At 41.1% G+C, this 25,425-nt stretch overlaps 1 protein-coding gene across 2 annotated transcripts in view; it reads left to right on the top strand.

Moving 5' to 3' along the window:
• Nucleotides 1–6,725: 6,725 nt before the first annotated feature.
• Nucleotides 6,726–25,425, top strand: part of EPHX1 (epoxide hydrolase 1) — a 40,643-nt gene continuing 21,943 nt past the window's right edge. Inside the window, exons 1-2 of one of the 2 annotated variants that reach the window (XM_044003009.1) lie at nt 6,726–7,020; nt 9,603–9,671. In XM_044003009.1, coding sequence (XP_043858944.1) covers nt 9,632–9,671 — 40 coding nt within the window. In that variant the 5' untranslated portion in view covers nt 6,726–7,020; nt 9,603–9,631. Of the gene's footprint in view, nt 7,021–9,602; nt 9,676–25,425 lie in introns of those variants that run through there. The other variant, XM_044003010.1, reaches the window with a different exon arrangement.

A 25,425-nucleotide genomic window follows, 5' to 3' on the forward strand; every position in this document is an offset into this window, starting at 1 on the left:
GGGAGAACATGCAAACAACTATGAACAAGATCTGTAAGGATAAATTGGAAGTAAACTAATATTAATTGGGAAAGGCTTCTTGCTGGTGAGATTTAGCTGAGATTTGAAAGAAGCCAGTAGGTGGAGATGAGAGAGGAAAGCACTCCAGGTGTAGTAGAGAGGGAAAATTCAAAGTTAGGAGATGGTGAGAGGAACCTCAAGAAGACTCAGTATGTGGACAGGAGTAAGGCATGCGAATACTGGAAAGATAGGAAGGGGTCAGGTTTTGAGGATCTTAGAAGCCAGAAGATTTTATATTTGATTCTGGAGGAATTAGGGACTCATTAAAGTTTATTTGGGGGGAAGGGAGGGTGACAGGCCTGTGATTTAGTAACATCAATTTGCCAATTGCATGGGTAGAGACTTGAAGCAGAGCTATTGTAAATAGGTCAGGTGTGAGTTGATAAGGTCCTTCACCATAGTAACTGTGTCATAGGACCCTCATATATGAGAGATGAAAAGGTAGGATTGATAAGACTTGGCAATGTTTGGATATGGACAGTGACAGTGAGGTAATGATGACACCTAGGTCCTCAGGAGAAATGGGCAAGTTAGGAAAAGGTTAAGATTTGGGGAGGAAGATAAATTCAGTTTTGGACAGAAATCTAAGATATATTTGGGACATCCAATTCACAATGTCTAATAGGCAGTTGGAAATGTGAGCCTGGAGGTTAGAGCTAGGTCAAGTAGGTCTGAGAGTCATCTGCAAAGCAATAATTGAATCCATAGAAGCCAAGAACAAATGAAATTACAGTTAAGAAGAAAAGAGGACCCAGGAGCAATGAGGGTTAAGTGACTTGCCCAGGGTCACACAGCTAGTAAGTGTCAAGCGTCTGAGACTGGATCTGAACTCAGGTCTTCCTGAATCCAGGGCCAGTGCTTTATCCACTGTGCCACCTAGCTGCTTCCCACAATAATTCATCTTGGTCTAGATGAATATCCAGCAAAGGAGAAAAAGCAGTGTCACAAAAATCCGGAGAGGAGAGTATTGACAAGTTTCTTTGCAGAAAGATCAAAAAGAAGATTGAGAAAAGGACTTTGAATTTGGCAATGAAGAAATTGTTGGCAACTTTACAGAAGACGTTTTTCAGTTAAATGTTGAGGGTTGGAAGCCAGGCTATAGGGGGTTAAGATAGAAATTTACATTTAGGAATACTCTTTGAGATTACAGTTTTAAACCAGAATTTATTTGGTTTTAGGAGTAGCCTTCATGGAAACTGGGAAAATCTGGACGCACCCTCAGTTCATCTATAAAATGAGAGGGTGGGACCAGATATCCTCTAATGACTCCTTCAGCTCTGAATCTATTTTCCAGTGATCCAAAACTTAAATGAACTATAAAGCCATGGACTCATATCACAGTTTCTTTCATTTTGATAGCTTCTGTTGATGGTTCTCAGCCTATGCTTAGATTAAGAAGTCATCCCAGTGAGCTGGATTGGTATAAGTATTCTCATTGCCAAGTAAATTGTTAATAGCCATTGCACACTGGGAATTATTGCTAGTAGAAATAGAAAACATTTCTCAAAGTAGACTTCTGACTTCACTGTTGAGAAGAGTGGGCGGGGGGGTGGGATTGAGAATTTAAAGCTTGAATAGAAAGGGGAATAGGGAGGGTCAGGGTTTTCGAGTAGGAAGTAACTAGTAATAAAATTCCTTCATAGTAAACAACCACCAAGGCAATGTCTACCAGTAACCAATAGAGGTCTCTAAAGTTCTTTAATTGCACGGGAATCATGCGTGTAAGATTTGGGTTTGGTCGGGACCTACAGATAGTTTAGTCCAACTTCCTCATTTTACAGTTTATGAAAATGAGGCCCAGAGACTTTTAAGTCCTTACCCAAGATTAGACAACTACTAGGTTGTAGAATGGACCAAAACCCATGCCTTTTAGTTCCAAATCTATTGTACTTCCCAGTATGCCTCATAGTTCTGTTTTCTACAGACACTGTATCAGCTGTGTCAAACAGACTGTCCAATACTACTGAGTGATCGGATTAAAATACAGTTGGAAAATATTTACCACAATAGATTAAAAATATGATAAAGAATAGATAGGAGGGGGCAGCTAGGTGGCGCAGTGGTTAGAGCACTGGCCCTGGATTCAGGAGTACCTGAGTTCAAATCCAGCCTCAGACACTTGACACTTACTAACTGTGTGACCCTGGGCAAGTCACTTAACCCTCTTTGCCCCGCAAAAAAAAAAAAAAAAGAATAGATAACATTTTAAAACCAAGTCAATAATAGAGCCCCCAGGGATCTTCATGTATAAATTAGTGGCTTCCAATTCTGTTCGAGTTTGACACTACTACTCTACATGTCTATTCCCATTTTTTTTGGTAATTGCTCTATGCAAAAGCATAGTAGTAGCTTGTAGAATTTAGATCCAAAAGGAACCTGAGATTATTCAGTCCAACTCTCTTTTAATAGTCCAGCAAAATCCTGAAGTTCTCAGTAGACCAAACTGTGATCATGAAATCCAATGAGAAACTACAGTGTCTTCCACCTTAAAACTATCCAAAAAGTGAGAAGCCAAAGGACTTCTCCCTAAGGCTCTATGCCTAGAGGCAGCAGGATCAGAGAGATCCCCTGAGAAGACCCCAGGATAGGGACCTTGGAAACCTTGGGGACTTTAAGTGGGTAGCAACCAATGTAGTGCTATAGCAATAAGACTAAGACTGCCTACTCACAGACTCTGAGGTTCCTAACACTGTCCTGAGAAAAGGGCCCAAAGTTCCCATGCAGGACTTCAGATGGAGAGGGGGGGGGGTGGGGAGAGGGGAGAGTGGGAGGTTACCTCAGGAGGTGGAAATCTGAAGGAATCTAGGGCAAGACCACCTAAAAGTGTCTGGGGGACTTCCTGGTTCTAATACAAGACCCCATTTCATTAACTAAAGCTGGAAAAATGAGTAAATCAAAGAAAATACCTATGAGAATGGAAAAAAAAATGATTGCATGATCTAGCTAATCCTCCAAAAGGGAGTAACATAAGAAAGTAACAAAACTCCCTAACAACTATTAAACAACTCATGGGAAAATGGACTGTTTCATAAACACCCAGAAGATGTTTTTTGTTGTTTTTGGTTTTGTTTTTTTTTGCTGGGCAATGGGGGTTAAGTGACTTGCCCAGGGTCACACAGCTAGTAAGTGTCAAGTGTCTGAGGTCAGATTTGAACTCAGGTACTCCTGAATCCAGGGCCAGTGCTTTATCCACTGCGCCACCTAGCTGCCCCCCAGAAGATGTTAAATGAACTGAAATCCCTGAAGGAAACAATCGGAAGAACAAATAGTTTAAAAGAAAAAGTGGTCAACTTTACCCAAAAAATAGACTCCCTGAAAATTAGAATAAACCAAAGAAATCAATGATTCCATGAGGCCACTAGAAATAAAAGAACAAAACTAAAAGATCAAAAGATAAGAGAATGTAAGATATCTGATACCAAAAACAATCGACAAAGAGATTCTTTAAGAACCAGTGGAGACCCTGAAAACCATGATGTTTTAAAAAAAAAAAAGTCTGGACATTGTACTTCAAGAAGCCATAAATGAAAACTGCCTAGATCTATTAGAACCAGAAATCAAAGTAAAGATAGAAAGAATCCACTGATAATCTAAAGAAACCATGCCTCCCCCCAAAGGAAAAGCATGAGGAATATCATTAAAAATTTGGAGCTCTGAGGTGAGAGTACTAAAAGCATCAAGAAGCAATTCAATTACCAAAGAAGTAGAGTCAGGATTACATAAGAAAAGATCTTGGAATACAATATTCCAAAAGGCAAAGGTGATAGGCTTACTAACCAAGAATAATTTACCCTGCCAAGTTTAGTATAATCCTACAGGGGAAAACGAACATTAAAAAAGAATAGAGGACTTTGAGGTATATGATGAAAAGAGCTAAGTAAGAACATGAGTCCAGAGAAACCTAGAAAGGTAGATTTATTTGATAAATTGGAAGGAGCTATATCATGATATAGTGCTAATATTCTAATGGGGGAGAAGAAATAAGTAATGCTTTAGAATCTTAGTGTCTTCAGAGGATATGGAGGGAATTAAATAAGAAAAAGAGATCCTGGGGTTAGATTGGTTCTATTCTGAGGGGAAAGAGAAGGGAAGGTATGGGAAGGAATTCACCAGCGTAGAAAAGAGGAAGAAGGGGTTAGAATTAGCTAATTACCATAAATGGGATATATGAAGAGTTTGCAAACATGGAAGAAGGGGAGGGGGAATATAGGCATCAGATAAATCTCACAAAGTAGGGCTGAGCACACAAAATTTGATGTAGAACTCTATCAATCTCAAGGAAACAAGTGCAGTTGGGGAAAGGGAGGATGGGATTAAGAGAAGATAATACTAGGGAGGGAATAGTTGAAGTGAAACATATGTTCTGATCCTTAATGGAAGGTTAAAAGGGGCAGGGGGTTTGGTTGGAAGGAAAAAAAAACACCTGAATCTAAGGTGATAACTTAGTGGGGAATGGCTGAACAAATTGTCAGATATGAATGGAATAGAATATGATTGCACCATAAGAAATGATGAAGGTATTTCAAGCAACCTGGGTGAAAGGGGGTGGGGTGGGAAAGACCCTGTTTATCAAGTTGTTGAAAAAAATATTTTGAATAGGATGAAAGTAACTCACTGGTCTTTGTTTCTATGGACATTCAAAGAATTCTTGAAATTTTGCTGTTGACAGCATTCCCCAAGCAATTTGTCCTTTTTTCAGTATTGCTCTATAATTCCAGTGCTGTACTTGGGACATCCTCCTCTTTCTTTTCTTGTTCTGACATGAAACTGATACTTTCTATTTACCACTTATCAATGATATGCATAAATACAAATTCCACTATAACTGTTGTTCTGTAATCTATAAATAGGATAGGTCACTACAATTTGAGTTGGTTTCTGTCCATTCCCAGATCTTCAACACATCTAACAAATTAGCCATTGTTGCTATGAGGTTTTTTGTGTGTGTTTTTCTTTTTCTCTCCAGAGAGCCACATGGAATAAGGAAGCCCTGGCTGCAAATCCCACTGACAAGTTATAGATGCTGGTGTTCTCACACCAAAGAGAAATAATAGGATTGTTAAAAATAGACATGGTAGGGGCAGCTAGGTGGCACAGTGGATAAAGCACCAGCCCTGGATTTAGGAGGACCTGAGTTCAAATCTGGCCTCAGACACTTGACACTTACTAGCTGTGTGGCCCTGGGCAAGTCACTTAACCCTCATTGCCCCACCAAAAAGAAAGAAAAAGAAAGAAAATAGACATAGTAGATAATTATTACTGATTAATCTTAATTCTTTAAGTTTTTATAGCAAGTATTTAATGTAACAACCTGGTTGGAGTGGAAGGTTCATATTGCAAGATAAGTTGGAACAGAAGCATAGTAGTTTGGACTTTGTCTCCTGTGTCCTGGGAAGGCATATTATTGGGAAAGGAAATGATGAAATGTTGGCCAAATGTATCAGCTGTTCTGTTCATTTATAATTAACTATTTTGCCAATACTCCACAAATACACACAACCAGGACCTGGCCATTTATTTAATAGTATTTCCTTTTCCCCCAATTACATATAAAGATAGTTTTCAACATTAATTTTTGTAAGATTTTTTTTTTTGGTGAGGCAATTGGGGTTAAGTGACTTGCCCAGGGTCACACAGCTAGTAAGTGTCAAGTGTCTGAGGCTGGATCTGAACTTAGGTCCTCCTGAATTCAGGGCCAGTGCTCTATCCACTGTGCCACCTAACTGCCCCGATTTTTGTAAGATTTTGAGTTCCAAATTTTTCTACCTCTCTCCCTTCCCTCCCTCCTCCCCAAGACAGCAAGCAATCTGATATATAGGTTGTACAGTACAATCAGGTTAAACATATTTCCACATTAGTCATGTGAAAGAAAAATCGGGACAAAAGGGGAAAACCACAAGAAATAAAAAACCGAAAAACAAGTGAAAATAGTATGTCTTAATCTGCATTTTCCATCACGAGTCTTTTGGAATTGTCTTGGATCATTGCATTGCTGAGAAGAGCTAAGTCTATCACAGTTGATCTTCTCACAATGTTGCTGTCACTGTGTTACAATGTTCTCCTGGTTCTGCTCACTTCGTTCAGCATCAGTTCATGGAAGTCTTTTCAGGTTTTTCCGAAATCCGCCCATTCATCATTCCATTACATTCATATACCATAACTTTTTTTTTCCTTTTTTTTTTTTCTTTTTCACATACCACAACTTGTTCAGCCATTCCGCAACTGATGGGCATCCTCAACTTCCAATTCTTTGCCACCACAAAAAGCTGCTACATGTGGAGGGTCTGGCCATTTATATGACGAACCTATGAGACAAGGATTGATCTTTGAGGCTCTGTGACCTTTTGTAAGGGGTTGAAGGCGATTGAGAGAGCTGGTGAAAAACAGAAGTAGATTGCGTTTTCAGGGGACTAGGTCTGGAATGGGGCGGAGATAACAGTCTTTGATGTTAAGGAGGAAGGGAGGTTAGGGGCTGGGAATGCGGGACTGTGGCTCCATTAGATCTTGTTTACATGGAGAAACTGCAATTTCCAGACCCCCCTCCACCTCCAGACCTTGCTCGAAGTGGCCTGGCTAAGGTTCCCAGCGCCCGCTCCAGACCAGAATGCCCAGGGCTGTCGGGGGAGGGCTCAGCGTTGGGCGTGGCCAGGCCTTGGGGGTAGTGGCTAGACCTCCTGGAAGTCTGCAGCTTTCCTGTCTCGGAAGCCTAGTCTGTGGCTGCTGCGGCCAGACCTCGGCGGAGGGGGGCAGCTTGCGCTTGTTCCAAGGTTTGCTGTTCTCCACTTCTTCGGAGGTCCTGGAACCTTCTCCCCCTCCCCGCCCCGACATCTGACCCGAGCCACTGCGTCTGGCGTTGCATCCTGCCTTGTAGCTTGCAGCCGCAGGCGCATTGCTGCAGTCATCCTCCCGGGTTCCAGCGGTCGCTGCCAACCTGCGGCCTTGCGCAGTAACTGGACAACCGTAAGCGCTTTGGTCACGTCTGTTCCCAAGCCCCCATGGACCAAAAGTCAATCCCCCGTCTTCCCCCCTATTCCCCTCCTCTCTGTCCGGAGACACCGCAGCCTAGGCTGGGAATGTAGCCCCCAGGGCGAGCCTCTGGGTCAGCAGGACCAGAGATCCCACGGGACCCTGGCACGGGTCTGAGTCCTTCCAGGCCTCGGTCAGCGGGGCCTCAGTGCCAGGCTGGGGGTGCGAACGTGGTTCTCCATTCTGGTTCAAGGCAAGCCCAGAGGTTCTCTGCCTTACGGGCTGGAAGACTGGGGATTGGGGCGAGGGGAGGGACGCATCGAATGGGGTTTGGGACGGCCAGCGGAGTTACCCAGGGTCAAGTTCAGTAATACTCCACTTTGAGGGGGCCTGTTTCACCCTAATAGGATGCAATTATTACTAAATAATTATTAAAAAAAAACACTTTTCTTAAGATGCTACCCATCTCCTAACAGAGCAATGATGCTTTCATGCGGAATGAGATGCATTTTTGGACTTGGCCAAGGTGGAAATTTGTTTTGCTTGGCCGTTGCATATTTATTGCAAGGGTTTTCTTTTCTCAGTGGCAGAGATTAGAGGGAGAGAAGATAAATGCTTGTTAATTGAAAAAATCATTTTACATATATATGTATGTATGTATAATGTATATATATATATGTGAGTGGGATGGGAAGTACACCCACTGACCCCTGTAATAGAGACTCGAGGAGAAAGGAGGCCGAAGCATTGATTTTACTTCTTTCGAAAGAAAGGTGTACCACACTCACTGGGACAACCAGGAGGTGTGACACACCGGGATTAGAAATCAAGCAGTTTTTATACTTTTTACAGACATCTAATTTGAGCAAAATGCGTAATTGGGTTCAGCAATAAATCATTCTCCTGGAATGTTCAGCGATTACTTATTTTGCAACATTTTCAGTTTCTGCAACAACTTTATCATGTCTACGTAATGTCTCAGTGCAGACTCTTTGAAACAATTTTTAAGTTGATATGCCTATATTTAGAAAGGGGGGATAGTAGCTTCCCATTATTGCCTCTCTCTAGAAAAAAAAAGAGGGAGAGAAATAGGGGGCTGAAAAGGGCTTTAAGACTTTGAGATCAGATCACTAGGCGGAAGGGGGGCACTTTCCATCTCAGTGGAGGGTCATATCCATATGTCCCTCTCAGTTGTATATATATGTATATATGTGTACTATGTATATATATACATATATATGTGTATATATACATATATATATGTATATATATACATAGTGGACAATATTCTAGCCCTACTTTTCCCTGCTCCTTTTGATCATCCTAGACTTCCCCAAGTCTCACGCCTATAGCCTTCATTTCTCTCCCTCTAACCAAATTTACTTGACTGGTCTCCAGGACTTTTCCCATTGTAGCTTGTTAGAGGAAAGTCAACCCCTGATTTTGCAGAGAAGGAAACTGAGCCCCAGAGAAGACAGTGGCTTGCCCTAAGTAACACAGTAAGCTAGGAAAATATTTTCTTAAAGAGAAGACCAGGAAATCCACTAGAAGAGCAAGTAAAAGTAGCTTAAATTAAAATTCTGACTCCTTTGTAAAAAGTAAATAGGTGTCCAAACTATTAACTCTAGAATTACTGCTCCACTTCATGCTGAACCCTTGCAGGAGTAGTTTGAATGGCATTTGGCATATGCCTCTATAAATCTTCCTTTAGTAAACATTTATTTTACTAGATTTCAAAGATGTTTGTTAACATCCCTAAAACTCAGGGCACCTTACCTTATAGTTAGATCTCCAGATACTCATGTTAGTTTCAGGCCAGGGGCAAGTCTCTCTGAGTTTAGCATAGTTTATCACAAACCTGTTTCTGTTCATGTTCATCAATAAGGTGCCTGGAGTGTATTTTTAAGCTTTGGAAATATAATGATCTTGACTCTGCTTATTGGAAGCCAAAAAAGCTGTTTAAACAGTTTAAAGCAGAATTTTCTTTTGTCAAACAAACTTATGCAGCCAATAGAGCATAACTAGTGCCAATATTTGTCTCTTCAGGGAAAGCCCTGAAGAAGCTGTGGTAGCTTTTCAGATTTTCCTCTCAGCCCCCCTCCTTCCATGGTTTAATGCAGGAGAAATTAGCCATTGGACTTTCATCTGCCTCCTTGCATGAGCTTCCTAACCTACAAACTGGAGAGGTAAACTAGTCCAAAAACAGGTGAGAAGAATCATAGGTCTTAAGGGACACTGATAGAAATTCTCAGCAAACTCATCAGTGTGATAGAGTAGAAAGACCACTGGACCAAGAATCAGAGGATCCCAGAATTCAGAGCAGGGAAGGGCTTTAGAAACCATCTTGCCTTTTTATGAGAATGTTATGGTTTAGATAGTGAATTTCTCCAAGGTTATACAACCTGTAACAGCAGATATTTCAGCATGGGCCCTCTGAATCTAAAGTTAATATTCTTTTCACTCCACTGCACTACCTACAAGAGGCATAATTTCTATAAGTTTACTATAACTACCAGTTTACTAAAGTCTTTTATTGCGGCCATTAATTTTTTTTTAAACTCTCTTGGATTTTCTAGGTACAGAGACATTCCCCAACTCTCTAGAGATGAAGATCCTGGGTCTGATTTTTGACTTTGCTAGTAACTGTACGTACGTATAAGGCTAAGCTTTTATTTTTCTCTAAACTTTAATTTCCTTAAGGCACTGCTATTCCCAAGGCTTTGGGGATTAGAATCCTTGGCTATCTCTATTGGGGTCCAAAAGGACATAGTGGTTGAGATTGGGGTTTGATTTGCCTGGCACAGGGCACTTCCTATCTTTCCTTTAGGGTGTCTTGTTTCCCCTATAAATATACTCGCAACAATAACAATTACATTCCTTTTGCATCTTTGAGGGGAAAATGAAATATCTTTACCCTTCCAGATATATCACATAGCTCATCTGCCCTCTCTATCCCCAAAACTATTTTTTAAAGTTTATTTTTTTTAACTCAATCAACAATCCAAATATTTTAGCATGCCAGGAACAAAAGAGACTCTCATATGAATCATTGAACTTCTATTTTGTAACTTATTTTTTAAAATTACATGCTAAATTTAACAAAAAGTAGTAACAAAATTGCCTTGTTTCTGTTTGCTTTTGAACTTTTTTTTGCTTTCTTTTGTATAATTTTAATATTTCATTGATTTTTTTTCCATCTGTATCACTACCCACCAACTCTTCCTCTACTACCATAAAAGCCTTTCTTTGTCATAAATAAGTATAGTCAAACAAGACAAACCAACACATCAGGCATGTCTGACACCTCTGTCTGCCAAGAGGCAGGAAGCCACTTTCTTCATCAGTAGTCTCAAAGCTAGGAGCCTTCAAGTTCTTACCTGTATTCCAGATTCATACAGACCTGGGCACCCAGAGCAACAAACAACCCTAAACACACAATCCATATGCCAACAGCCACATTTACCCTCAACTCTAGTGGAGAAGGAGGCACTGTTCCAGATTGATGTTTTGTCTCTACAAGTCTTACAGCCGGGTGTGGGCAGGTCCTGGTCCTCTCTTGGTTTCTGGACGAGGAAGGGGAATCATAAGATTATAGACCTTCACATGGCCTGTGAGGTCCCTTCTAGTTCTATGTCTGTGATCTTTTGATCTGGAATCTAGTCTAACCCCTTTCTTTTACTGATGAAGAAACTAAGGCCTAAAACATTTCCTTAGGACCAATCTTCAAACCCCAGTTCTCTTAATTGTAGGACTTTTCCCTTGGTACTTCTGAGTGACTTCCAGGCATGCAGTAGGGTTCACCATATGCATAGGTAGACTGTGTACTCCCTTCAGGAGTTGAGACTACAGGGAAAAACCCCTTGCTTCCCCAAATACTTCTTTGGCCAGTTTTTTTGTTTTGTTTTGTTTTGTTTTGTTTTGCTGATGCCTGAAATGCCATTGTTAGAGATTATTTCTTGGGGCAGCTAGGTGGCGCAGTGGATAGAGCACCGGCTCTGGATTCAGGAGTACCTGAGTTCAAATCCGGCCTCAGACACTTAACACTTACTAGCTGTGTGACCCTGGGCAAGTCACTTAACCCCAATTGCCTCACTAAAACAAAACAAAACAAAACAAAAAAGACTTGCTACATAGAGATTATTTCTTTGGCTTTTGCTTTCCTTCCCACTTAACATGCATCTATATTCTTGGGGAAAATGGTATGGTAAGCCTTATCAGTGATTTATACTTTAATATGTATGGATTTATCAGGTTGCCTAGTAGTGAACCCTGGGTCCAAGGATAAACACAGTTTAGTAACTTTTTGGACATTGTTCCAAATTGAGCTCTTCCAAGATGGCTTTTTGGTCTCGAGATCAATTCTTCTTCCCCTTTAAGGCTTCACATGTAGGTGTTTTATCTTAGTTGTCTCCTCTGAGTTTATGTTTTGATCCTTCCTGTCACCATAGTATTTGTTAATGGTGAGGGTTCTTTTTTGTTTCTTATTCATATTTTAGCCTCTTTTGTGCCTTTTAAGGTTGCGTTCTATTCCTGGGGTACAGTGTGCACTGTCCCAAGTTTCTTTTGCTGGGGGCCAGGGTCCCAGTCACTAGCTTTCTGCTCTGAGGCCTCAGCAGCTTGCAGCTTCTCACTGCACTGTAGTGGCCCAGCCTATTGAGCCTGTTGGGTAACCAGTACCCCAGCTGGTAGATTGCCTTCTGTGTGGCGACTGGAGGCCTCACAACTGGCCTGCTGTGCTACTAACTTGTTGAGCTAAGACCTTGGGCCTCAGCTGCTGATCTGTACTGTGACTAAGAGCCTTTTGCTGGCTTGCCCAAATACCCTCTGTGCTAAGCTGTACTCCCCTTTTACCCAGGTGAGACAGACCTTTCCTGAAGATCTAGTTTATCTTAAGTCAGAAGACTGTTTCACTCTGGGTTTTTTTTGTTGTTGTTTTTGTTGTTTCTTTGTTTTTGCTGCTCCAGAATCTGTTGAGAGGCTTAATTTAACATTGTTTCTGAGGGAAATTTGGGAGAGCTCAGGCAGCTCCCTGGTTTCACTCCTCCATCTTGGCTCCCCATTGTTCCAAATTGCTTTCCAAAATGGCTCTTCCAATTCACTGCTCCACCAACAACACTGCATTAATGTGCCTGTTTTTCCATAACCTCTCCAACATTTGTCATTTTACCTTTTTGCCATTGCCAATCTGAGGGGTGTAACAGAACCTCAGAGTGGTTTTAATTCTGTTTTTCTAATTATTAGTGATTTGGAGCATTTTTCACATGGTTATTGATAGATCATGTTTCTTCTTTTGAAAATTACCTTTTCATATTTTCTGATCTATTGGAGAATGGTGCTTCTTCTTATAAATTTTAATCAGATAGAAATGGGACCTATATCAAAGGAACACTTGTTGCAAAGGGTTTTTTTAACCTTCTAATTACCTTTGTCCCTTTTAATTTTAACTGTATTACTTTTGTTTGTGTAAAAAACTTTTACATTTTATATAATCCAAATTGTCCATTTTATCTCAATGATCTACTTCATCTCGTTTGGTCATGAATTCTTTCCCTGTCTGTAGAATGGTGGACTTGAGTTGAACATGAAGGTAGGAACTCTATGAGGTAATGAAGAAGAGCATTCTTGGGATATGCAAAGTCACATAAAAAGACTTAGGAGACAGAATGTTCTGTATGGGGGCACATCAAATAGGTCGGTTTGTTTGGAACATAGAGTACATGGGGGAGAGTCACATGAAATCACTCCGAAAAGGTAAGGTCCAAGTCAAACCATGAAGTGTTTTAAAATGCCACACGTCAGAGTTTGTATTTTATTCTTGAATCAGTGAGGAACTGCTTGAGCTTCTCAATCAGGGAATGACAGTCTCAGCCCTGGCTTTTAGGTATTGGGAAGAATGGGTTATAGAAGGCAAGGGCTGGTGGCTAGGGGACTGGCTAGAGGTGCTGAGGCCCTGAACCAGGGGGTTAGTCTGTGTTATTGAAAGGAGAATGAGAAGAGGGAGGTAGAGGAGTTAATTAAGAACCTACTATGGGGGGCAGCTAGGTGGCGCAGTAGATAAAGCACAGGCCCTGGATTCAGGTGGACCTGAGTTCAAATTCGGCCTCAGATACTTGTCACTTACTAGCTATGTAACCCTGGACAAGTCACTTAACCCTCACTGCCCTGCCCCCCCAAAAGAACCTACTATGTGCTGGGTACTGTGCTAAGGGCTTTCCAAATATTATCTCATTTGATTAGTGGATAGAAGAGGATAGAGGTGAGAGATGTGTTGAAAATAAAATTGACAAGAGAAGTGTGAAAAGACCAGAGTCAGATAGATTCTCTAACATGGAGTCAGAAGACTTAGGTTCTTAGGTCTGCCGTTATTTCTGGGGCAGCTATGTAGTGCAGTGCAGTGGTTAGAGTGCTGGACCTGGAGTCAGAAAGACCTGAATTCAAATCTAGCCTCAGACTCTTACTAGCTATGTGACCTTGGGCAAGTCACTTAACCTCTATTTGCCTTAGTTTCCTCAACTGTAAAATGGAAATAATAATAGTACCCACTTCTCAGGATCGTTATGAGGATCAAATGAGATATTATCTGTAAAGGGCTTAACATTTGTACAATGAGGAGCTTGGCTTAGATGACCTTTAAGGCTCCTGCAGCTCAAGGTCTATGGTTCTGTGAAGATGTTGGAGTGGCATCTGCTGGTGCTTGTGTTTGCAGCAGGTTCTAGAACAGGGAGACGACCAGACCATGTGAGAGGTATATTGGGATATGGAACCCGAAGAGAAGGGATGGGAAGGAGAGGGATTTGTTAATGGGGCTAGTCAGACTTTGGACATTGAGTAGTGCTTGCCATTTTGCTCAACTGAACTCTGTTCTGATGATATTGAGAAGGCAGAAGTCCTGGTGACCAAGAACAGGAGACAAGGACAAAGAAGAGGGAAGTATCATGGCTCTGTCATTTCTACCTGGGTGACCTCAGGTAAATCACTTAACCTTCTCCAGTGTCAGTTTCCTTACCTGTAAAATTAAGGGGCTGGACTAGAAAGCATCTGAGGTCCTTTCCAGCTCTGTAAATTTGACCCTAAGGAGGACTGCAAAATGCCTATCTCAGATTGTGTTACCAGAGTAATGGTTGTGGAATCTATATTGCAAGCTGAAGCCTGTACCTCCCCTAACTCATGATTTGTTTATTCTTGTCTTTGGCAAAATTCAGGGTCACTAAAGGGATCCAACCTGTTTATCAAGTCTATAGAAATGGGAAAATTCTAGTACGTTATTAAACTTCCCTGACAATATGGCTGACTCAAAGCATTCTGGCAAGAATGAACTATCACGGGGCAGCTAGGTGGCGCAGTAGATAAAGTACCAGCCCTGGATTCAGGGGGACCTGAGTTCAAATCCGGCCTCAGACCCTTGACACTAACTAGCTGTGTGACCCTGGGCAAGTCACTTAACCCCAATTGCCTCACCAAAAAAAAAAAAAAGAAGAATGAGTTATTCTGACACCTAGGGCAAACAGCGTATTTCATGTTCTCAAATCACCTTTTAAAGAGATATTCAGGGAGTCAGCTAGGTGGCAAAGTGGATAAAGCACTGGCCCTGGATTCAGGAGGACCTGAGTTCAAATCCAGCCTCAGACACTTGACACTTCCTATGTGACCCTGGGCAAGTCACTTAACCCTCATTGCCCTGCCCCCCCACAAAAAAGACATATTCAGTTGAGAAGAAGGGGAACTACATTTAGGTGGAAGGAGATTGAGATCCTGGAATACCGTGTGTCTCCTGCTAGAGAGGTTGTTATTAGGGAAGAAGAAGAAAAGGATGGGGTTTGAAATCACCTGATGCTTAAAGAACTGTGCAGATGACTGGCCTTGTTCTAAGTGACCCATTTAGAGTCCCATTTTGTCTTCCTTAGAGAGATTTTTATTCCTCTTTAAAGGGGTAAAGAACTCTTAGTGTCTGAGTTCCCCCCAGCTATTTTCATTGAAGCTTGGGGAGCGATTTGGCCAGTACTTTAAGTTGTATAACAATAAAAAGTTCACCACAAGCAAAAACTAAGCAAACAAAGAAAAAAATCTGGTCACATTATTGCCCCATCAGAAAATAAACATTCTCAAGGCCCTTTCTCAACACTTTGGCCAAATAAGTCTTCAATTATGTCTGCAAATTCCATGGGAAAATGGTGCTCTCTAGTTAAGAGTGCTATTTGTGACAGTGTTAAAGGGCTTGTCAGAATGTGGAATTAGTGGTCCTGGCTGAAAGGGATCTTGAGTTGATTGGGGGAAGGGATAAGAAAAGAAAAGAGACAAGGGATTGTAAAGTATATAGTAAGAGATAGAATGAGTTCATGGTGGGGTGTGGGTATGGGGAGAAAATAAAACTGAGTGGATTAGAAAGTCCCTGAAATCTGAGCCTTTCTTGGCTTGCTGGTGGATTTTATTCTTCACCAGGGATAGTTTGTCTTAAGTACTGAAATTCTATATTTAGGCTGAGGAAGGTCCAGCTTTTTTTTTCTTATTATGAACAGGCTATTTTCTCAGAAGTTATGAGAATGAAAAACAAACAAAATTCAAAATTGTCAGGAACTCAGAATCAATAGAAAATGAAGGTACCCATTTCTTCACGGCAAAGGAGAGAAAACAGAACTATAAGAACCACAAATGAAATATCAAGAGTGGAAAAAGTCCATAGTCTGATGATGGAATTATAGCCCATCTCCCCCAAAAGATCACAATGTTTACCATTGTAAAAATCTAAGGAGGGAGATGTTCCCAAAGGAATTTATGAAAAATGCAGGGAGTAGAATTATTAAAATTGGAATGAATTAAAATCAAATTGATATTCCATCTAGGTAGTGACTTGGAGACACAAAGGGATAGGTAGTATGCTTATCAGATTTGCGGAAGACACCAAGCAGGGAAGGAGAGCTAATATGTTGAATGGCAGAATATGGGCTCGAAAAGATTGTTTGGTTTTAAGAGTTGGCTTAACTTTTAAATAAACAAATAATGAACATAATTTATATAATTTATTAATCACAAATAAAATATATTAATTAATCAACTAATTAAGTAGTAGCTAGCATTTTTATAGCCCCTGTCCTGTGCCAAGCATTTTTGCTAAGTGCTTTACAAATATTATGTAAGGTTCAAACAACATAATATTTGTAAAGCACTTAGCACAGCATGGGAATGCCCGTGTCCAAGCACAAAGTCCCCTTTCACACCTTGACGCAGGTGGCACAGTAGATAGAGCACTGGCCCTGAAGTTGAGAGGACCTGAGTTCAAATATCACCAAAGACACTTACTAGCTGTGTGTCCCTGATCCAGTCACTTAACCCCAATTGCCTTAAACATCCAGGGCCATCTCCTGATTTATATCTCACCATTGGAACCAGATGACTTTGGAAGAGAGTGAGGTTGGTGACTTTGCACAGCCCTCCCTCACTTAAATCCAATTCAGTGCAAGTCATGGCATCACCCTGATGTCATGGTCCTCTTCAAAAAAAAATGGGGCAGCTAGGTGGCACAGTGGATAAAGCACCAGCCCTGGATTCAGGAGGACCTGAGTTCAAATCCAGCCTCAGACACTTGACACTTACTAGCTGTGTGACCCTGGGCAAGTCACTTAACCCTCATTGCCCCGGGAAAAAAAGGAAAGAAAACAAAGAACAAAGTACAATAACCCTGACCTCTTGCTGGACACCCTGACATGTTTAGCTGATTGTTCTGGAGGTCAGCTCAGAGGATGGCTCGTTAGTCAGATGGCCATCAGAGTTGTAAGTAAATGCCAGAGGAAGTTTTTCTCAGGGAGCTTGTTCCCCTTCCTGCTAGTGTGAGCTATCCCTTCTGTTGTAGTGGGTATGGATGTGACATTTGGGGGGTGGGGGCACTGCCTGGAAGTCTCAGGAGAATGCCACCGCCAGCTTCACTTATTACTAACTGAAGAGTTGGCGGGTGGGAAACGTTCGCAGTCTGTTTGCCTTGGCAGATCCACCCAAGAATGAAAGCAAAGACCATCTGTTTTCTCTTTCTCACTGGACGTTCAAAACCAGAGTAGAAGGCAGATTTCAGGCCCTGGCCCCTCCTTTGGCCGACACTGTTGCCCACCCCTACCCCTGGACTTTGGGAGGCTCAGGCTGACCCACCCTGTTTTGCCTCTTTCTCCTTCCTGGCATCTGTACAGAAAATCCACTCCTTGTGTTTGTTTCCCTTCTCCCCTCTACCCCTCACAGCCCATGTGCAGTTTTTCTTCCTTTAGGAGCATAAGGTTCTCACTCTAATTTGTGTCTGAATCATCATGAGGAAAAGATCAGATGAATATCACATCACATTCAGGCTGTTCTCGTGTTCCCATTCAACCTGCACCTTCCACTTACCGTGTCTTGTCATCACTCCCATCATTCCACAGCCTGCAAGTGGAATTCCCCAGACCAAGTGCATTGCCTCCCCTTCTTCTGTTTTCAGGGCTTTATTAGAGAAAAGTAACTTTTTAAAAGGCTTCTTAAAGGGGATAGATAGTATTAATTGGTGCAAAGTTTTGCTTCCATCCCATAGTTGGAAAAACTGATGTCCCATCGGTTGGATGGAGAAGCAGAAATTGAACCCCAGGTTTTTTTGACTCTTTCAGTCAACAGATGTTTCAAATTTCAAGCTTTAACTGTGGATTATTGAAGATTTTATGCATGTTCCTTTCAATGGAGGATAGAAAAACAGGATTGTCTGGCAGATGGATTGGAGAGGGGAGAGATTGGAGTCAGGGAGACCAGTTAGGAGTCTGTTACAGGAGCCCAATGGTGAGGTTAGGAGGACCTGAAAGAGGATGGGCTATGTGAGAGGAGGGAAGAGTATGAGTGTGATTTTTGTGGAAGTAGGATTAACAAGATGGCATTTGAGATGCCTGTGGGACAGCCAGCATCTGTTTTATTTGTACAAAAACTTGTTAAATTTTATGTAAACAAATTATATATTTTATCTTCTGGGATTCTTTCTGTCTCTTGTTTGGTCATGAACTCTTATCTATCCATACATCTGACAGATAGTTTCTTTCCTGATACTTTATTTTATTATGCTGATCCCCTTCATGTCTAGGTCATATATCCATTTGGTGCCTATCTTGTGATAGCGGGAGTTGTAAGGTGTATTACTTTTAATGATTTAAGCCAGATTCTAGCATGAGTAGCATGAAACAATTACTCCTCTTTTTCAAATGCTTAAATTAGATTTTTAAAAATAGCTTAACATTCAACAACTCTGTATCTTTGTCCTGTGTCAGCATATTTCAGTGGCAGGTGGCCAAACCTATAGTCTAGTCTATGAGATTTTTTAAAAAATGTATATTTAAGCTTCAGGCCAGTCCTCATGAAGACACGGTATACTGATAACTTGGCTGGTCAATGTGTATATCAATAACAGGGATCCTGGGGACGGAATATAAAAATATAGTCCATAGATAGAATTACATCAGGTTACCATTGTACCACAAGTACTTCTCATACTTGAGTCTTCCTAGACTGAGCTATATCCTGGGTTTTGTCTTCAAAACCAGAGAGGAGTGAGGACTTAGGATTCTGAAGTGAACAATGAAAATGACAAAAGAATTAGAAAATAAAACTATGTGAAAAGGTTAAAAGAATTGAAATCATCCTGCCCAAAGAAGAAAGGAATGAGGAATGATCTAATAATTAATCAATGAAAACACATTTATTAAGTGCCCAGGCAGTGTGCTATGTATTAGAGGAGTATATATTCTATATGGGCATATGGCTTGTATGTATAAGGTGCAAGCTCCTTTTTAATTGGGTCAAGAAGAAAATAGCATGATTGCCAACCATACATGCTTGGAGACTTTAAATAGCAGGAGAAATTTCAGCAGTTCTGTCAAGCTGTGGAAGAGTCCTGTGGTGGAAGTTTTCAGTTTGGAGGGTTCTAGCTAGGCCCTTTCCAAGGGAATCACTATTGGGTGATTTTTTTTCCTCCCCTCTCCCTCTGCTGCATAGGCTGTTTTATCAGAGATCTGGACCAGTGGCAGACAGTGCATCCATAGGTTGCACTGAGGACAAACACCAGATAAAGACACAGACTGATAGATAGCCTTCCAAGGAAGGAAGTAACTTTAAGGAGTTGATCAGAAGTACTGGACCTTAGAGCCCAGTAGAGAGATATACCTAAGGAGAATTTCATGAGGACTTTTAAAAGGGAGAAAAGGACCTCAAGTATGTAGGAGTTGGAAGTTTATTCTTTAAATATGTGTTTTCTATATATGTACCTCATCACTGTTGTACTCTAAATTTAAGCCCACTCTTCTCCTGGTTACTGAGAATATTTGTTGGAGGATGCATCTTAGACTCAGGAAGGTGATGTTTTGTACCAGTTGTTCTTACTATGCCATTTCGGTAAATCCCTTTTCTAAAAACTAATAGAGTCAGCCGATTATTTATGAGGAACCCTACCAGTGGGGACTCAGTAGTAATAATATTAGAAACCCAGACCTTCAAGTTTATCCCTAGGATCCTAAGGGAGTAATAGACAGTGATCCAATGGGGCACATCAGTGTGAGTATGAGTTGGGAGAGTAACTCCACAAGGAGTGTTACACAAAGGAGAAGAGAAGGGAACAAGCATTTATTAAGTACCTACTATGTCTCAGGCTTTCTACTAAGTGCATTACAGCTATCTTATATTGATCTCCATTTGATCTGAGCACAAAGAAGGGAAAGTGAGGAGAGTATCACCTAGATCACCCTAGCAATCACTTCAGAAAGCATAGAAAACTTTGAGTCCTGTTACAAGAGGCTCCTTATTGACTTATTACCACTGAAGTTCAAATAAGAAAATAACTCACAAAATTTTATTTAAAGGGAAAGAATATAAACTATGCCACTATTTACAATTTATTGTGTTTACAGCCTTTTAAGTATCCATAGTTTAGATGCAGAGTTTGGATGGTTTAGCCTAGTAGTGGTTGAATAGTTCCTAGTATATAGTTCAGCTCCTGAGTGGATAGCCTTCCAGTGTCGCTCGTTTTCTCTCTCCCTCCCAGAAAGTTTGTAGCCATTTTCTGAAATAAAATATTGCTTTCAAGTACATGAACTGTCTGTGAAATACATCATAATAGATGATAATGTGGGACTTTAGATGAATACTCTTCTGTATTCCCCCGCTGGACAAATTTCCTAACAGATACTTGAAGCTGTCAAGCCACTGGAAAATAAGGGATCATGTAAAAATCTCCCTTCTAGGGTATTTAAAAATAGGAAAGGCATGTTGGGCTTAAAAGGGGCAGCTAGATGGTGCAGTGGATAGAGCACCAGCCCTGGAGTCAGGAGTACCTGAGTTCAAATCCAGCCTCAGACACTTAACACTCACTAGCTGTGTGACCCTGGGCAAGTCACTTAACCCCAATTGCCTCACTAAAAAACAAAACAAAACAAAAATAAAAATAGGAAAGGGTCTCCTCTTGAGGGTACATTTCCTGGGGCCAGCTAGAACCACTTCTAGGCTTCATAAGCAAATAAAGATATAGAGAGCTTGGAGAAGATCCCAAGGACAAGCATGCACAAAAGAAATCAAAAGGAAAAAGACCCAGACGTGCAAAAATATTGCAGTTCCCATAGCAAAGAATTGGAAACTATGGCATTGTGCATCAATTGGGGAATGACTGAATAAATGATGATACATGAGTGTAATGGAAATGACAAAAGGGATGGTTTTAGAGAAAGCTGAGAAAATTTGTATGCACTAAGACAGTGAAGTGATCAGAAGCAGAAAAATGTGGACAAAAACAACATTGTTAAGAAAAACTTTGAAAGACAATAACTGTCATAAGTTCAGTGGACACTATAGAACTGATGAGGAACCCTGCTACCTACCTCCTGACAGGTGTTGACTCTAGGGGGAAAATGAGGTATATGTTTTTGAACATAGCCAATGTCGAATTTGTTTTGCTTGACTGTACATATCTGTTACAAAGATTTTGTTTTTCTTTCTCCCCCCCCACCAAATTTGCTGATGGGAAGATAGATGGGAAAGAGGGCTAGCTAGCAATAGAGTTGTTCCCCAAAAAAGAAAAGAAAAAAAGAGAATCCTTAAAGTGTTTTTTAATGCACAGAAGGGAACAGAAGGAAGCACAAAGACAACTTTAAAAGTGACATGTTGAACTTATTACACTTAAGAGGAAAAGCAAGGCATATGTAATAGATTCTCAGTTTCACATACAGTCTTTTTAAAATGTTCTACTTTATATATGTCAGTGCTTATTTTATTTAGTACTTATTAAGTTCAGAATAAAGGAAATATATATTTTTTTGGTTTTTTTGTTTTTTAGTGAGGCAACTGGGGTTAAGTGACTTGCCCAGGGTCACACAGCTAGTAAGTGTTAAGTGTCTGAGGTCGGATTTGAACTCAGGTACTCCTGACTACAGGGCCGGTGCTCTATCCACTGTGCCACCTAGCTGCCCCGGAAATATATATTTTTTAAAGTTCACAAAACAAAAGAATCATCCAGAGTGCAAGAACTCTCTTTGCTGGTATCTGGATAAAGTTCTTAGGTTTAATTTCAGGGGAGTCCATTGAACTATGTAATTCCCAGATACTATTGGAGGAATGAGGGTGTAACTAGGAGAAATGGAATCGCTGGAGAGCTGTGTAGGGGGAAAGATAATGTGTTTGCTTTGGGATGTTCAGGGAACAGACCTCCAAGTAGATAGAAATGTTCTATTGGCGGGTGAGAAGATTCAGGCCTGGAATGTGGGTCAGGGCTAGAATTGTAGGAGATGGTTAAAACTGTGGCAGTAAATGAGATAGCTGAAGAAATGTGTACACTGAAGAACAGGAGGCCAAGGATAGAGCCTTGTTAAGCAGCCACAGTGTCTGAATCGTGTCGGGGAGGGAGAAGGAAAGAAAGCCAGTAAAAGAGGCAAGAACTGAAGGCAGGGACTAGGTGGTGCCGTGGATAAAGCACCAGCCCTGGATTCAGGAGGACCTGAGTTCAAATCTAGCCTCAGATACTTGACACTTACTAGCTGTGTGACCTTGGGCAAGTCACTTAACCCTCATTGCCCCACCAAAAACAAAAAAGAACTGAAGATGGTCTCATTCTTTGCAATTTTTCAGTCTTTACTTTTTATTGCTTTATAGCTGTTCTTTCTATTTGCATTGTTGTTGCAGTCCCTGTGTCTGGTATTGGTTTATTTTTCTTGGCAGAAGGGGAGCATTTTAAGAAGGAGGGGGTAACCGGTACTCTCATATGCCCCATGAGGAAAAAATGGGCACTCGATTTGGCAGAAGGAGGTCAAAGGTGATCAATGGAGTGATGAAGACAGGAGCCTGATTGCAGAAAGTTGAAAAGGGAATCTTGTACAGAGCAGAAAGAGATCACAGGTCAGAGGAGTTTGCTAGAAAGGGGAAGGAGAGATTGATAAGTAACTAATCATGGGCAGTAAGGTCATGTGAGGACTTTTTTTTTTTAATTTAAAGACAGAAGAATATTTGTATGCAGAAGGGAGGGAACTCATGGAATATCACATTACCATGGCCACTGCTGGCCAGTCCTTCCTGGGGACAGGGAACTGAGCTAAAAGATGATGATCAACATTGTTCTGAAAGCATATCATCAATACAGACTCCCTCTTTGATGTATGTACCTGGAGGGTACAGGCCCTCTTCATCTCCACCTAGCCTTTGACAGTAGCCTGCAAGTTGGTCTCCCCTGCCTTGTCCCTACCAATTCCAATACAACCTCTGCTTGTCTGTCAGACTGATCTTCCTCAAGTTCAGGTCTGGCCCCACCACCCTCTGCCCCAATCAGTCAACTCCAGTGCCTCCCTATTGCCTCCAAGATCAAATATAAAAAGGGCTTTTCAAGCCCTTTGTAACCTGCACCTCACTTACCTTTCCAATCCTTCTGACATGTATGAGGACATGTCCTGGCATCACCTTACTTCTTGTTCCACTCCTAGACTTCCTCCCTCAAAGTTCTGTTGTTATGTTTTTGTTTTTATTTTTTTTAAGTGAGGCAATTGGGGTTAAGTGACTTGCCCAGGGTCACACAGCTAGTAAGTGTTAGGTGTCTGAGGCCGGATTTGAACTCAGGTACTCCTGACTCCAGGGCCAGTGCTCTATCCACTGTGCCACCTAGCTGCCCCAAAGTTCTGTTGTTATGGAACCCCCATCACAATTAATTTTTCTTCCCTGCACCTGGGCTGAGGATCAGACTGTCCCCTCCTCTCCTATGACTTCACTAAAGGTCATACTGTTCTCTGTAGGAAGGTCGTTTAATTCTCCCATCTGTTTTTTACTTGATTGCAGCTTGGAGATTCTTTTTTTCCCCCCTTTTCTTTTTGTTTTGAGTTCCAAGTTCTCTCCCTCCCCCATCCATTGAGAAGGCAAGAAATTCAAATTCTGTTATACATAGGAAGTCATGCAAGACATATTTCCACTTTAGCCATGTTGTCTTGGAACTTTCTTTAAAATTTTTCTCTTCTCTGACCCAAGGGCAGGCAAAGACCCTGAAGATTATCTACATACCCTAGCTATGTTCCTTTGACCACACACCTGTTGCTAATAAAGAGAGTGTGAGAATGGGACACATTAGTCCTTGGAGTTAGGAGTTTAAGGATAGATAAAACAATAAACGCCAAAAGTCTTCGGAGCAAAACATCTGATGAGGGAAATTAAATTGTTTATGATTAACAATAACATTAATGATACTTTAAATATTACATTTCAAAGTTTACAAAATGTTTTCCTTAAAACAACTCCTAAAGGTAGTTTGAATGGGCATTATCATCTTCATTCTACAGATGAGGGAAACTGAGCAGGGAGAGGTAAAATAACTTGCCTATTCAACAGTTCTACCCAACTGTTAAGTGTTGGAACCAAGATTCAAACCCCCATCTCCAGAGTCCTAAAATTTGAAGGAGTTACATAAGAGGAATTGAATCTGAGAAAGGAATGACTAACTTCAGCCTGTCACCTATATTTTCCTGTACACCGTCCCTAGGATCCCAGTTGTTGATGCGCGATGACTAAGCATGTTATAGGAGCTAATCTTGAGAGGACTAGCTTGAACTTTATACACGAACTTTTTTGACCTCATAGAGCAAACTGTTGGATTTAGCCATGAACTTTTCTACAGTGTTGATTTAGGAAAGAAACACAAAATCAGTGAGTGATAAGGAATGTCTTATCTAACTGAAGAAGGTAAAAGAGAAGGGGTAATTAATTGTTTCATGCTACTTGTGCTAGAATCGGACCTTTAAGCATTAAGAATAATATACTTTCTTCCCCAGTGCAATTCAAAAATTGAATGTGTGTAGATTATTGTTTTAGGACTGGGAGATGAGATCTAGGGGCAGCTAGGTGGTACAGTGGATAAAGCACAGGCCCTGGATTCAGGAGGACCTGAGTTCAAATCTGGCCTCAGACACTTGACACTTACTAGCTGTCTGACCCTGGGCAAGTCACTTAACCCTCATTGCCCTGCCCCCCCCCAAAAAAAAAGATGAGATCTGGTTCTTGCCTAATGGAGCTTTTGTGCCTTATTTCATGAAGACAGGTCATAGACACAAGAAAACTATAATCAAAATAATATGTGATAAGTATACAAGAAAGATTTTAAAAATCACACGCCTGGGGCAGCTAGGTGGCACAGTGGATAGAGCACCGGCCCTGGAGTCAGGAGGACCTGAGTTCAAACACTTAACACTTACTAGCTGTGTGACCCTGAGCAAGTCACTTAACCCCAATTGCCTCACTAAAAAAAAAATAAAATAAAAAAAAACCACACGCCTCCGGATCTTATATGAAGAAGGCTTTTTAGAAGAAAAAGCATTTGAGTTGGGTTTTAAAGAATGAGAGGAAATCTGGACAGGCAAATAGAGAAGGTCATTCCATGTACAGGAATAGCAGGGACAAAGACACACCCTAAGTAAGAATGCGCTGCATTTCCTCAAGGGAACAATGAGTAGTAGAACTCTGGTTGGTCTGAAATATCCAGTGCATAGAGACAGCTGGGAGGTGTAGTAGATAGAGCTCTGGGCTTGGAGTCAGGAAGTCCAAATCCAGCCCCAGACACTTACTAGCTGTGTGACTCTGGACAAGTCACTTAACCTCTATCTTCCTCAGTTTCTCCATTTTACAAATGGAGATAATAATAGCACCTGCCTGCCAGGGTTGTGAAGATCAAATGAGACGATATTTATAAAGTACATTGCAAATATTAAGGCACTACATAAATACTAGTTATTATTGGAGATGCAGTTATATGGAAAGGTAGAGATGTACCAATTTGTGGAAAGTCTTGAATGCTAAACTAAAGATTACCAATTCCAAATATGCCATTGATACCATCCTCTTCTCTCTCCCCCAGGAGTTCGCCCCATCAATCAGCCCTTCTCCTCACCTAATTTT

This window comes from Dromiciops gliroides, chromosome 4 (genome assembly GCF_019393635.1).
Source record: "Dromiciops gliroides isolate mDroGli1 chromosome 4, mDroGli1.pri, whole genome shotgun sequence".
In the NCBI taxonomy this organism is placed as follows: domain Eukaryota; kingdom Metazoa; phylum Chordata; class Mammalia; order Microbiotheria; family Microbiotheriidae; genus Dromiciops; species Dromiciops gliroides.